The sequence below is a fragment of the Vombatus ursinus genome, unplaced genomic scaffold, assembly GCF_900497805.2.
Source record: "Vombatus ursinus unplaced genomic scaffold, bare-nosed wombat genome assembly UNPS02004691.1, whole genome shotgun sequence".
NCBI lineage: Eukaryota > Metazoa > Chordata > Mammalia > Diprotodontia > Vombatidae > Vombatus > Vombatus ursinus.
This window is the reverse complement of record NW_020944469.1, coordinates 6784608-6799305: the sequence shown is the minus strand read 5'-3', so window position 1 is coordinate 6799305 and position 14698 is coordinate 6784608. Positions and strand designations below refer to the sequence as shown.

The 14698-nt window shown below is 42.1% G+C and overlaps 1 protein-coding gene across 4 annotated transcripts in view; it reads left to right on the top strand.

The window, feature by feature from the left end:
- The first annotated feature begins 9269 nt into the window (after positions 1-9269).
- Positions 9270-14698, top strand: part of CHM (CHM, Rab escort protein 1) — a 207773-nt gene continuing 202344 nt past the window's right edge. For all 4 annotated transcript variants that reach the window (XR_003567081.1, XR_003567078.1, XR_003567077.1 and 1 more), the window contains exon 1: positions 9270-9330. Coding sequence is in view for 1 of the 4 variants with exons in the window: in XM_027839558.1 (XP_027695359.1) it covers positions 9282-9330 (49 nt within the window). In the remaining 3 variants the exon portion in view is untranslated. The remainder of the gene's footprint in view (positions 9331-14698) is intronic.

Sequence of the window (14698 nt, the reverse complement as noted above, 5' to 3'; positions counted from 1 at the left end):
TAGAGGGCTTTAAATGGCCAGCCAATGAGTTAGAATGTGATTTGATAAGCAAGGGGAGGTCAAAGAAGACTTTTGAGCAGGGGAGTGATACGATCGGACCTGTGAATTTAGAGTACTCTGGTAGCCATATGAAAGATGCATTGGAGCCAGGAAAGACTGGAGGCAGGGAGCCTAGCTACAAGGTAGTTTAAAGATAGTTGAACAATAGTTAAATGAGGAGAAAGATAATGATGATGACAACATGGATGGTGGTAGTGGGAGTAGAAAGGAGGGGGCATATTTGAGAGAGGTTGCAGAGGTAGAATCAGGTGAATTCAGGACTGGTTGAATGGTTGAACACGGAGTAGCCATTAATGATTCCATATCTATTTGGAAGGAAGTCTTTAGTGGAGTATCCCCAGGTATTGCTGCCTGGTCCTGTGATGTTTAACAAATAGTTTTATAAGTGGCTTGGATAAAGGTATAGATGGTGTGCTTATCAAATTGCAAATGTTACAAAGCTGGAAGGAATGGCTAACATACTGGATGACAGAAACATAATCTTGAGTGATCTTGACAGACTAGAACAGGGGTGGGGAACCTGTGGCCTCGAGGCCCCATGTGGCCCCCTAGGTCCTCAAGTGCGGCCCTTTGACTGAATCTAAACTTTACAGAACAAATGCCCCTAAAAAAAGGATTTGTTGTGTGAAGTTTGGATTCAATCAAAGGGCCGCTCTTGAGGACCTGGGGGCCACCTGGGGCCTCAAGGCCACAGGTTCCCCACCCCTGGGCTAGAATAAGATGAAATCCAATAAGGATAAATAGCAGCTAGGTGGCACAGTGGATACAGCACTAGGCTTGGCATCCTCTTTTTGAGTTCAAATCTGGCCTCAGACACTTCCTAGCTGTGTGACCCCAGGCAAATAACTTAACCCCTGTTGTCCTCAGTTTCCTCATCTGTAAAATGAGCTGGAGAAGGAAATGGCAAACCACTCCAGGATCTTTGCCAAGAAAATCTCAAATGGCATCACAAAGAGTCAGACATGACTGAAAATGGCCAAGCTGAACCAAAATATTCTACTTGGGTTCAAAAAATCAAGTGCAGAAGTACAAGCAGTTTACCTGAAGAAATTTTAGGAGTTTCAATGGAGTACAAGCTCAGTCTGAGCCAATGATGTGATATGGTGACCCCAAAAGCAAATGAAATCTTGGGCTGCATTAAGATAGATAAAGCATCTACGATTTGGGAGATTACAGTCTTACTGTGCAGAGTACATCATGCAAAATGCCAGGCTGGATGAATTAAAAGCCAGAATTAAGGTCACCAGGAGAAATATCAACAATCTCAGATGTGCAGATGAGACCATTCTGATGGCAAAAAGTGAAGAGGAATTAAGAAGCTTTTTGATGAGGGTGAAAGAGGAGAGTATACAAGCTGACTTGAAGCTTAACATCAAAAACACTAAGATCTTAGCAACTAGTTCTATCACCTCCTGGCAAAAAGAGGGAGAAGAAATGGAAGCAGGGTCAGATTTTAATTTCTTGGACTCAAAGATCACTGCAGATGGAGACTGCAGCCATGAAATTAAAAGACGCTTGGTCCTTGGAAGCAAAGCAAATCTGGACAGCAGATTAAAAAGCAGAGACATTACCTTGTCAACAAAGGTCTATCCAGTCAAAGGTGTGGTTTTTCCAGCAGCAATGTATGGCTGTGAGAGTTGGACTATAAGGAAAGCTGAGCACCACAGAATCGATGCTTTTGAATTGTGGTGCTGGAGAAGACTTTTGGATTCAGGCTATTCACTGGAAGCTTCAATATTTTGGCCACATTATGAGAAGATGGGACTCACTGGAAAAGTCTCTGATGTTGGAAAAGATTGAAGGCAAAAAGAAAAGGGGATGGCAGAGGATGAAATGGATGGATAGTGTCATGGAAACAATGAATAGGAGCTTCGACAGATTTCAAGAGACAGTGGAGGATAGAAAGGCCTGGTATGCTATGGTCCATGGGGTCATGAAGAGTCGGACATGACTGAACAACAACAGAAACAATCTTACTGCATTCTTCCACGGTCAGACTACATCTAGAGCATTGTGTTCCATTTGGGAACCATGTTTTAAGAAGAAAGAAGATATCCAGAGGAGCACAAACAGGATGTTGGAAACTGTGGAGATAGCTGCATCATGAGGGTCAGTTGAAGGAACTGAAGATGTTCGGGCTGGAGAAGAGAAGACTTGAGGGAGACATGATGAACAAATAAATGAATAAAACAGCATTTATTAATCACCTAGTCTGTGCCAAGCACTAAGTTAAGTGCTGGGGACACAAATAGAAACAACAAGGCCATCTTCCCTCTCCAGGAGCTCATACTCTATTTAGGGGTCTCAATACACAAAAGGAAGTTCAGTTGCAGGGAGATGGAAAGGCCTGCAGTCCCAAGAGTGTAGCGGTGGTGGGAAGGAGGGAGGAGGAAACAGATGTCAAAGCCCATGAGTTCTCAGGTTAGTTAAGTCAATAGATTAGATGACAGTGCCAGGTATGGACTGGTCAATAAGGTAGGACAGATGATAAGTCCAGGAGGCAGTAGATAAGGAGGCAGTGGCCAGGTATATGATAAGGCCTGGTGGTCCTCCATCTCTCTCGGAGGAATAGAGTTGGTGACTCCTATATCATCCAATCCATGTGAGCAACAAAGCAATCTAGATGAGTTTGGGGTATGCATAAGACAGGAAGGCAAGGAGCAAGGGCCCGCTTAGTGGTAGTCCACCTTTAAGCAAAGATCAGATGACTTCTTATTTGGTATCTTTTATATTGAGGGGAATCTTATTCATCTACGGGTTGAATGAAATGACTCCAATGTCCTTACCAACTGCTAGTTTTCTATACCTGCCATATCTTGTGCTTATAAAGTAGGTTTTTAGAACCCAAATTTAAGACTTTACGTTTATCCTGATAAATTTTATCTTATTAGAGTCAACCCAATATTTCTGCCTATTAAGCTCTTTTTGCATCCTGATTCTATCATCCAGTATGTTAGTTAGGCTTCCTGGTTTCATGTCATCTGCTAATCTGACAAACGTGCCATCTTTCCCTTTATGCAAGTCATTGAAAAAAATGTTAAACAGCACAAGGCCAAGCACTGACTTCTGGGACACTCTGCTACAGACCCCACAAGGAGTTGGGAGTGAGGAGTTCATGAAGAAGTAGAGGCAGCAAGCATAAACCACCTTTCATAAAAATTTGGCAGTGAAAGTAAAGAGACAGATGGAAGGATAGCTCAAGGGGTTAATAGGGAAGATTTATTTAGGAAAGGGGACATGTGAACATGTTTATAGGCAGAGGGGAAGCAGCCAATTTCCTCCCATTTATAATTGTAGGAAATGTTATAACAGTTGTTTTCTATAGGCTTCATATGCTTTCTTACTACATGTGAGACCTCTTCTTGGTGGGTTTTTTTTTGTTTTATTTTTTTTTTTTGGTTTAAGCCTGTGATTTCATCCACATTGGGAACTCCCAGTGTAGGAACTCCCTCCACTTGATGAAAGTCAGCTAATGGTCTGTAACTCATGGCACTGGAGAATTCCTTGAGGCATTAGAGGTTAAGAGACTTGCCCATGGCTTCATAGCTAGTATATACCAGAGGTAGCATCTGAACTCTGACCTCTTGACTCCAAGGCTGACTCTCTAGTCACTGCCCCCATATTGCTTTTTTGGGCCTAAATCTACAGCCTACACAAAAGACCTTGAAGGTCAACGAACTTCCTGAGTTCAACTTAGACATTTGAAAAAGCACGTTATTTTTGCATCTGTAGGAAATTATTTTGTATATAGCTATGACCCCATGATTTAACAATACTAGCAACTCTGACATTCAAAATCCCACAGTTTTGTGGCTGATCCAAAGAAAATATTTTAGTTCTTGAAAAATGGGTTGTTAGAATAGGAAAAGGGGCAGTCAAGAGCTCTGCTTTGCCTTATGTTCTCTTGACATCATTCTCCACTTTGTGTACTTTTATTCACTGTGAATCTGAGGAACACAAGCTTGGAAGGTGGCTTGAGGTTCTGCCCAGTATGTGGGCTTTGTTTTAACAATCAGAACAATGTTATCCCCAGAGACAGTGTGAATCATACAAATATCAAGTTTAGAGATAGGACAGCTAAGCTCAGGCTGGTGCTTTGTATCAATTTGAGAAGTCATGCTGTCCAGTCCTTCAATTCTGAATTGAGGCCAAAGGTATGCTGGGAAATTAGACAACATTCCAGGTCTTCCAGGTCTTTACAGCACAGCTTCATTTGCTGGAAGTGTTCTTAACTCTCAGAACATCAGACACAGCTATATCCCAAAGTACAAAAATGCATTCCAAAGCCAAGGACAAATTATGTCGGATGATCTTTGTCACTGCTCCCTTCTAGTAGAACAGGTCGTGATTTGCTTACATTCAACAATCAACAAGTATTTATTATGTATCCATTATGTGCTGGGGATGGAAGTACAAAGATTGAAACAATCTTTTTCTTTAGAAAGAAGAGTCTTTCTAAAAGGGAGACGAAGTACATGTAGAAACATAGATAGCATACACAAAAATGAACAAATAGAAATACATACAAAATAGCTGAATACAGGGTAGTTAGACTTTCCTAAATGATACACTATTTCACTTACCACAGAGGCATTTCCGATCCTTTTCATCCCTCCTCAAGCTTCCCATAGCTTCCTTTCCTGAACTGTCTCAGCTGAGAACCTTGGTTCATTTTTTCCCTGAAAAATTTTTTTTAATAATTTATTTTTAGTTTTCAACCTTCACTTCCATAAGATTTTGAGTTTTATATTTCCTCTCCTCTTCCTCTCCTCTCCCTCTCCAAGATAGCATGCAATCTGATTTAGGCTCTACACATACATTCATATTAAGCATATTTTCACATTAGTCATGATGTAAAGAAAAATTAGAACTAATGGGAGGAACCATGAGAAAGAAGAAACAAAACAAAACAACAACAAAAAAATGAGATATATCAAATAATGTGCTTCGATCTGCATTCAGATTCCATAGTTCTTTTTCTGGATGTAGACAGCATTTGCCATCATAAGACCATTGGAGGTGTCTTAGATCCTTGCATTGCTGAGAAGGGTTAAGTCTATCAAAGTTACTGATCTCATAACATGGCTGTTACTGTGTACAGCATTCTTCTGGTTCTGCTCACTTCACCCAGCATCAGTTCATACAAGTCTTTCCAGGTTTTTCTGAAGTCTGCCTGCTCATCATTTCTTATACCACAATAGTATTCCATTACATTCATTTACCACAACTTGTTCAGCCATTCCCCAATTGATGGGCATCTCCTCAATTTCTAATTCTTTGCCACCACAAAAAGAGCTGCTATAAATATTTTTGTATATGTGGGTCCTTTCCTGAAAAAAAAAATTGAATCCATTTGTCAAGAGCTCCCTCTTCGCCCATCTTTTTCATCTTGTGTCACTCAGATCTCTTGTCCCATTCTCTTCCTTCACCCATCTCTAGAAGTGGCTTTTCACGCTAAGCAAAACCCCACTGCCTGCATCCTTGATCCCATTCCATCCAGTCTTCTTCAGGAAATTGCATCCTTTATCATCTTCACTCTTTCTGCATTCTTCATTCTCTCCTTATCTACTGGCTTATTCTGTGCTCCCTAAAAACATGACAATCTCTCTCCCATGCTTAAAAACAAAAACAAAACCCAATAATAACAACAATAACCACCACCTCACTATTATCCTACCATTCCTGCTAGCTATCTTCCTCTATTTCTTTTTCCTTTCTTAGGTTAATTTCTTGAGAATGCCATCTACAATTGGTACCTCCACCTCCTCTCTTCTCACTTGATACTAAACTCTATGCAACCTAGTTTCTGATGTCATCATTCAATTCAAACTACTCTCTCCAGTCACCAAAAGTCTCTTAATTTGCCAAGTCTAATGGTTTTTTCTTGATCTTCATTCTCCTTGACCTTTCTTCAAAGGCCTTTGACGCTATTGATCACCTTTCCTTCTGGATATCTCTTCCTCTCTAGGTTTTTGAGACAGCAATATGGCATAGTAGTTAAAGTGCTGGACTTGGAGTCAGGAAGACCCCAGTCCACATTTGACCCCAGACACATACAAGGTGTGTGACTCTGGACAAAATCATTTAACCTCACTCTGCCTCAATTTCCTCAACTGCAAAATGGGGATAGTAAAAGTGTTGTGAGGATCAAATGAGATATTTGTAAAGTGTTTAAGCACTGTGAATAGCACATAGTCGGCACTTAATAAATTCTTATTCTCTTCCTTCTTTTTGAGATACTGCCCTTTTCTGGTTCTCCTGCTACCTGTATGATCACTGCTTCTCAGTCTCCTTTGCTGGATCTTTGTCCAGGTCATGTCCTTTCTAAGTATCTATCCTGGGACCTCTTCTCACTCCATTTGAGGAATTCTTAACCATGTGTGTGTGTGTGTGTGTGTGTGTGTGTGTGTGTGTGTGTGTGTGTGACTCCTTTGCCTGTCTGGTGAGAACCTTTTCAGAATGATTTTTTAAAAAAATCGTAATTGAAAAAATTTTGGCCCTCTCTTTCTACCAGAGAAGAAGTCTGAGTTTTTTTCTTTTTCTTTTATGGAGTGTTTATAGTACCTTATTGTAAAATTTGGCTTAAGCATTTGGTCATAGGTTCTGCGTTGTCTGCTGGTCTTCATGTGTCATCTGCAGCATCTTCAAAACGCCCCCAAAATTCCCATTTAATTTCTTATAGAAACCACGATGGGGAAAGTTGGATGGGATAACTGTTTTTTTTTTTTCCATTCCAAGTTCACAGACACTCTGAAATTTGTCTGTACACCACAGGTTAAGAATCCTTGTTCTGTACTATCTCCCCTGGTGATTTCATCAGCTCCCATGGGTTCAGTTATCGTGTTTATGCAGATGATTTACAGATCTATATATCTAGCCTTAACCTCTCTCCTGAGATTCAGTCTCACACCACTAACTATGTTTCATCTCAAACACGATGTCCTGTAGGCATCTTGAACTCAATACATTCAAAACAGAATTCATCCTTCTTCCTTTGAGGGCACCTCTATTCTCCCAATTAGCCAGACTTGGAACATGAGCGTCATTTCTGACTCTTCTCTTATACTCACCCCACATATCCCCTCTGTTGCCAGGTCTTGTTTCTTTGCTTAATAAGTCCTTGTTGATTGATTGGTCCTACAATATAACAAGATGGCCCACAAGAGGTGGGTGACAACGAAAATGCTGACAAGTCAAGCAGGTAATCCTGCCAAGGATGGGAGCCAAATGCAACATTCAGCTGAAGGGGCTCATGCACCGGTGTGCTTCGAATAATGAAGCATTATTAAGCACCTCTCCTGCTCTGGAGGTTGAGTTAATGATGGTTACATATTGGAACACAGGAGCAAATTTCCTTTCTTACTCAGCGAAACTATTACTCTGCAGATCAGTGACTTGCATTATGTTTTTTTTATTTAGGTTGCACAAATAATTTCAAGGACAGGCAAAAAAGTGTCTTTTTTTCCCCACGTTTGCTTTCATTGGTTTTTCATGTCACTGAGCTATAGGATAAATGTTAAGTAACTTAGGGGCAGCCCTTGCAATGCCTCGGAATGCTCTATTAGCTGGCTGTCAGTATGGCTCTTCAACAGAGACAGTCGCTTTAGGAAGGCCATCTGACCTCAATCAAAGCAATCATCCAGTGGTGCTTTGGCTCAGTGGTGTAGCCAGTGCTATTCATGGAGGCAAATCTCTGCTTCTCATTCATTTCGTAGCAATTCACAGAGCCTTTCTTTTTTTTCAGCAAACAAGATGACTGTTACCAACCTATCTTACTAGATTGTTTTCTGGGACTGCCAGTACAAATGAAGGCATGCCAAATAATGCATTCATGGGAAACCGGCTTGATTCATGGAGCAGGAGGAGGAAGTATACTTTGTTCTGGGTCCAAGTAGAATAGGGAATAGGGTGTAGGAATGTTCATGTGGGAACTGGAGGGTCTGGGGAAGTGGAGATGTTGTTCTTCGGCAATGTGACAGTCTCCTCGTTATCGCCTCTGGGATTCTCTATTTTAGGGGTAACGTAGTATGAGTAGACAGAGGTCCAGACTCGGAAGTCAGGCAAACTTGGGCTTTAATTCCTCTCCTAGTCCTAGTGACTTTGTGGCAAATCTCTTAACCTTCCTTAGTCCATTTCCTCACTTAGATTCATTTCTGCTTCAGACCCTTAGCAGCTGTATACTTTCTGGGAAGTCACTTAACCTAACTGAGCCTCAGTTTCCCCATCTGCTGAATCTGGAGTCAGGAAGACTTGTTCGAAATCCACTTTAGACACTCATTAGCTGCATAACCATAAGTAAATCACTTAACCTCTCAGACTGAGTTTCCTCATCTATAAAATGGGTTTATAATGCTTCAGGGCTTGGCACACCCAGTCATTTGCAAAGATCACATCAACTTACAATTCATTTTCTCCACTATGGATTCTCTACACCAGGGACGGCACTAACTCACCATACATTTGTTAAACCCATATTTTTTTGATTTTCAGATTCTTCTGGGTCACAATACCAACCAGACCTAAGTCTGGACAATTAAAATCTGAGGTACTTTGTAGTGGAAAAAGACATTACCCAGGGGCTGGCCTAGGTTCTAGTCTCTGCTCTGTTACTCAGTTTCCTCATCTGTAAGAAAAAAAAAAAAAAGGAGAGGTGTGTGATCAAGGAGGTTGTTTGCAGGTGTTACCCTCTAAGACTCTCTTATATATTGTCATCACTACTGGGCCATGCCTTTGCTCAGTATTCCTTCCAGGCATAGTGCAGAGCTACTACACAAATACAGTCTCTTCCCACTATATCATATTATGATTCTGGTATGTTCTTTAAGCAACAGTCCTACATTAATATTATCTCCTGTGGTTTTCACAGCCACTCTGGGAGGCAGGTGCTGTTATTGTCACCGTTTTACAGCTGGAGAAAGTAAAGCAAACAGAGGTTAAGTGATTTACCCAGGGTCACACGGCTAGCCAGCGTCTGAGGCTGAATCTGAACCTCGTTCCTCTTGTTTCGAGGTCCACCACGCTCTCCAATGCACCACCTAGCTCCATGGCTTGCAGCAACGAAGAGCTGGGTTCAAATATCGCCTCTCCACACACCTCCTCGTCCTCGGTCCAACCAGGAACTACAACCCCCAGAATGCATGGCGCTCCCGGCTCCGGCTGGGGACGAAGAATCGAGACGCCATTTCCGGCAGGTCCTGTTACGTGACTCTTTCCCTTTCAAGATGGCAGACAAACTCCCTTCGGAGTTCGATGTGGTGGTGATAGGGACCGGTACGTAAGGCTTCAGGACTTGACCTCGGGCGGGCCGTGACTTCCGAACGGGCGGCGGGCCTTGGTGCCCGGGCAGGGCGTTCGGGGCTCCTCCGGGGCTGCCCGAGTCGGCGCCAGTCCTTGGCGCTCCGAGGCGGGGCTGGGCTAACTGCACCGTGAGCCCGACTCGAGTCGGGAGTCCCAACCCGGGATGTTGTCATTCCGGACTGCGGTGGGGGGGGGGGGGGGGCCGGGGGCGTCGAGGCTGGCCTGGGCTAGGGGGCTCTTTTGAGAGGATCTTCTAGGGCTCCTCTCGTAGGCTGCCTTCCGGGTGACCTTGCCCACTCTTTCTGGCTCTCTCCCAACTCTTGAAATTCTCAGGTACTCGATTCCTCCAAGCAGGAGCTCAAGAGCTGCTTTGTGCTGCCGAAAATTGCCAACTGCGGGGGCTAGGGAGCCATTCGGGCTTTGGCGCCTGCTGGAGGCGAAATGCCGGGGTAGGGGGTGGGGAGTAAACGGGGTGGTTGGAGACAATCCTGGCCTCTTTACTTGAGGGAGGGTCACTTTTCCTTCTGTCCCACAATAGTAACTCCAAGAAAACATTTTGCTTTCCCGCCGGCCTGCCCACTGCCATATTTTCTGAGAAGTTTTGAGTGATCTATGATTTGTCTGCCTTACCTTGGTGTTATATTATTTCACGCATCACATGGGATGCTCATTGAGGAAGAGAATGCAGCACTTTTGTTGTGGCAGGGGCCAACTGATTCTTTCCTTTAAAAATACAAGTATATTAATTTTGTCATAGGACCTGTGAATGGTCTGCTGAATGGGACTACACCATGCCCGAGATGCCTAGAGATGAGAGAAACTCCTAGGACACTTCATTTTCCTTGATTCTGGCCATCTTGCAAACCTTTTCCAGGTTATCGGCCAACAACCTGCAATGCCACGATATTTTAAGGGTTGGAGTGAATGAAGGTTTCACACTGCATTTCTTTACGAAAACTTTGTTACTGCAGTTATACATAACTGGAAAGGCGCATGTCTCCAGTGAATAGATGTTAGATGAAAGCAAAGTATAATTACTTTTCGTTTTGGAGAGGATGAAGAGAAGGGATGAAAAAACAAAAGGAAACTCCTCTAAAATTCCCCTTTCATTCTGCCTAGTCCAGGGGTGGGGAGCCTGTGGTCTCTGGGCCACTTGTGACCCTCTAGGCCCTCAAGTGCTACCCTTTGACTGAATCCAAACTTCACAGAACAAATCCCCTTAATAAAAAGACTTGTTCTGTAAAACTTGGACTCAGTCAAAAGGTGGTACCCAAGGACTAGACTAGGCCCTAGTCTGTCCTGAAAAGTGAAAACAAATTCAATTTAGCATGTGGCATTGTTTCTTTTTAAAATCTCAATGCTCAAGATTTTAGTGGATTTTTGTTTTAAGTTACTGAAATCATTATGAGGTTTTTGTTCACTTGTTTCGGGTTAACACCTTAGACTCACTAATTCTTGTAATTAGCTAATGCTAATTCTTGGAATAAACATTTTGTGTAATGATGTAATTGAAAGTATGGAACTTATCCTGTGTTGAGTCTATGGTAACTGATCTCTAGTGGTGAGGAAGTACCATAATTGATATGAAACACTACTGCCGGGAGAGTCTGGTGTAATGGGAGAAAATGCTGTTCTTACATATATGAGAAGACCTTATTTGACATACTTTGAAATTCCACACACAGCCATGCATTTTAAGGTTTCTCTTAATAATGACAGGTTTAGATTCTATTAGGGACACTGGTTTCTTGTAGGCTATAGGAATTTGCTGTTTATTAAATGCGATAGAAGTGATCAAAAAGAGTTCAAATGAACACGAGTAAAGTGGGGCTTACATGTGAATATTTCAAAGTAAAATTAGGTTTGTTAATTTAATTGGGATGATTTGACTTTATTTTGAATATAACACTTATGACAGAACTTTCTGGAATTAATTTTCCATTACTGAGTGCATTAGTTGAATGAATCATAGAAAAAGCAGCATTTTTATTTAACACATTCATCATGAATATAACAGAAGCTTAGCAAAATGTACAGAGATGCAATATTTTCTTTTAGGAAATTTAGTTCGTTAAAATGTCATCAAGAAACCATTTACCATTATCAAATAAAGTCATCTGTGAGTCTTCTTTTAAACCCTGTTGACCTTGGTTAATTTCTGTTGGGCCATGTTAGAGGGAGAGAGTTTTCTTTGGAAATTACGTTTTTAAAACTGAAACAATTCTGTGTCCATCCTTTTAAATTAAATCCATTCCCCTTTCTTCACAAAAATGGAGCTAGTGCATTGAACCTTCAAGTGGAAGCTAATGAAATAATTTTTAAGTCGAGAGAAAACAGGGGACAGTGAGAACATAAAAGGAAGCAGCCACTTTGCTCATTAAGAAGAAATGGGTTTTCTGACTTCAAGGTACTCACGGAGAGAAGAGGGCCTTGGAAATCTCTTCTGTGGTTTTTTACCAATAATGGAGCTTATGTTCCTAAGTGGCCACCTTTTTCTTTCCCTTCCCCCTCATGTTAATGCGCATTTTGTTTTGTGGGATATTGAAAAGAATCCTGGGTTAGAGGTCAGACATACAGGTACAGTATTGGCTGATCTAGCAGTCTCAGTTATGTAGAACACAGTTCAGAGCTGAAGGGCCTTGGAGCAGCCAAAAGAGATTCATTTACTCAATAAATAGGTGTCTGACTTTCCCTAAAACTCTACCTTAATGCTTCTTTATGGCATGGAAGGTCTCAAAGACTATGACAGTTTAACTCCAAGCTTTGACAGGAATCTACCAAGGTGGAGAGGCTCAGAGTACAAGACAGATGACAGATCATATATCTGTTATCCGAAGACCAGTTTAACTAATTTCTGAGAGGCTGCACATCATGTTGATAAATTTTTCAGTCACTTTGAAGGGCGATACAAAGACCATCTCCTAAGTCACAGAGGGACTGTGATCTTCATTGTTTCAGGGATTACACGTAGCAACAGAACCACTGGTATAGAGATCCAGAGAGATGACAGAGGCCTTGCTATGGAGCAGCTTCAAATGGATGCTGAAAATGACAGGTAGAAGGGCCATACAAAGGTGAGAGAAGTACAGAGATAGATAGGAAGAGAGCATATTCTGCTCCTCATGAGTTCAAGTCACCCATTCAACACGAACTGCTTCCCTGGATACTAAACAAAACAAAACAAAACAAAGCTGTTGGATGTGATTGTTAACTCAGTCTGTGATCTTTGATAAATGATGGTAAATGAAGAGACACAAATGATGTACAAGTTTTAAAAAAGAAGAAAAGAAAGAGAAGTCTGCAGCTGTGGACCTGTTGGCTTGGCTTAGGTTTCTGACGAAATCCTAGAACACATTAAAAGAATTGTTAGTGAACATCTCCGGGAGTCAGAGTGGTTTCCTCAAGAACAGGGTATTCCCAATTAACCTCACGGTCATTAGATCAGTAGATGAAGGGAAATACTGTAGATATTTTTCCAGATTTTAGCCACATCTTTCATGCTATTTTGGACAGAATGGAATGATGTGGGCTGGATGTTAATATAGCAAAGTGCATTCAGAACTGATTCAGTGGCCACGCCCAAGGCTTGCTGGACAGTTAGAAGGTGGTTTCTAGTAGAGCACCGCAGGGGTTTCTCTTTGGCCCTCTGCTTTTCTGATAATCCCCAAAGCCTCTGAGGCCCATAAGACTCACTCGTGGCAGACTGCCTCTGTTCTTGACATTCTCTCCTTTTGCCTTTTCTAGAAAGCTTTCTAGGTTTGCCATGTTGATTACAAGTGTCTCTGAGCCTATGATATACAAGCTGGGGAGCCCATCAGATTTGTAGTCAGAGGGCTTGAGTTTGAATCCTAGTTCTACCGCTGTTACTTTGGGCAATAATAAAACTCACATTTATATTTCTCTTTAAGTACTTGATATTCATTATCTCGTCACTTAACCTCTCCAGAATTCATTTTCATCATCTATAACATGGGGACGTTGGACTATGTGACCTTTAAAGTCCCTTCTATTTCCCATTCTATAATTCTATGTCATATGAAAGAGAGGAAGAACCCAGCCATCCCATACATCGACTCGGAAGAGAAGAAGAAAGCTTGGTGGCAACTTCACCAAAACATCATCGTTGACTGCATCCCTTTCACTCCCCACATACTTAATTCTTCCTGCTGTGGCCCCTGAAGACCATCACATTAGGTTCTGGCAACTGAGATCTAGATACATCCTTTGCCCTGGAGCCCCTAGCACCCCACCCCACCCCCCTGCCCAGTGTTTCTCCATGCCTCTGACCCAGGGTGTTTGACTTAAGGCCTTGGGCCTTCATTTGTGTGTTAAAAAATGTGCCATAATAAAGGCCTGTTGCTTTATTGGCCTGTCTGACTCTTTTGTGAAAAACTGCAAGTCCTAAAACTTTTGGAAGGGATGGGGACAACTGTTTATAAGGGTTATCAGTGACTTGGATAAAGGGATAGATGGCATGCTTATCAGATATGCAAATGACAAAGCCAGAGAGGACTAGTTAACACATTAGTTGGCAATTAGGATATGAAGATATCCTGACAGGCTCTTAGACCATTGGGATGAATCTGAAGAGGGTTAAATGGCTTCTATTTGGCTTCAAACATTTACCATCACAAGTTCAAGACAGGAGGTTTATCTAGTCATCCAGTTGATCTGAAAGGTATTAGAGGTTTTTACTGGACTGAAAGCTCAATATAAGATGAAAGCTAACATGAGTCAATGATACCCTGAAAGATTTAGTGTCCAGGAATAATCTGGTGATAGCCCTACTGTACTCCTTTCTGTTCTTATCATTTTTAGAGGATTATTTTCAGGTCTGGCTGCTTTTATTAGGAAGGACATTGATCAATTAGAGCATGCTGGGGAGGGCAACCACAGTGTTGAAGGACCTCGATATCATGCCATCTGAGGCTCAGCTGAATGAAGTGGGGATATTTAGCTTGGGGGAGAAGGATTGCCACGTAGAAGGGGCATTTGATTTGGGCCTCTGGGCCGCGGAGGGCAAAAGTAGAAGCAGTGGTGAAAGCTGCTCTTAGGCAGCCCTTTGTGACAGCTAGAGGTATCCAAAAACCAAGCGGGCTGTGTCAGGAGGCAATGGATTCACTCTTGCTGGAGGACCTCAAACAGAAACTGGAGGCCCATTTGGCGGGTATGTTGTAAAGGACACAGGTTGAGAAAGATGGTCTCTGTTCCTTTCCATTTCTCTAATTGTATGTAGTTCTCATAAAAGGCTTTGAGAAATTTGAGAGGGGAAAAATGACCTGGGGGCAGGGGTGAAAGGATGGAGAAAATAGGTGACAGGATGTCTGTCAGCTAAAGCTTC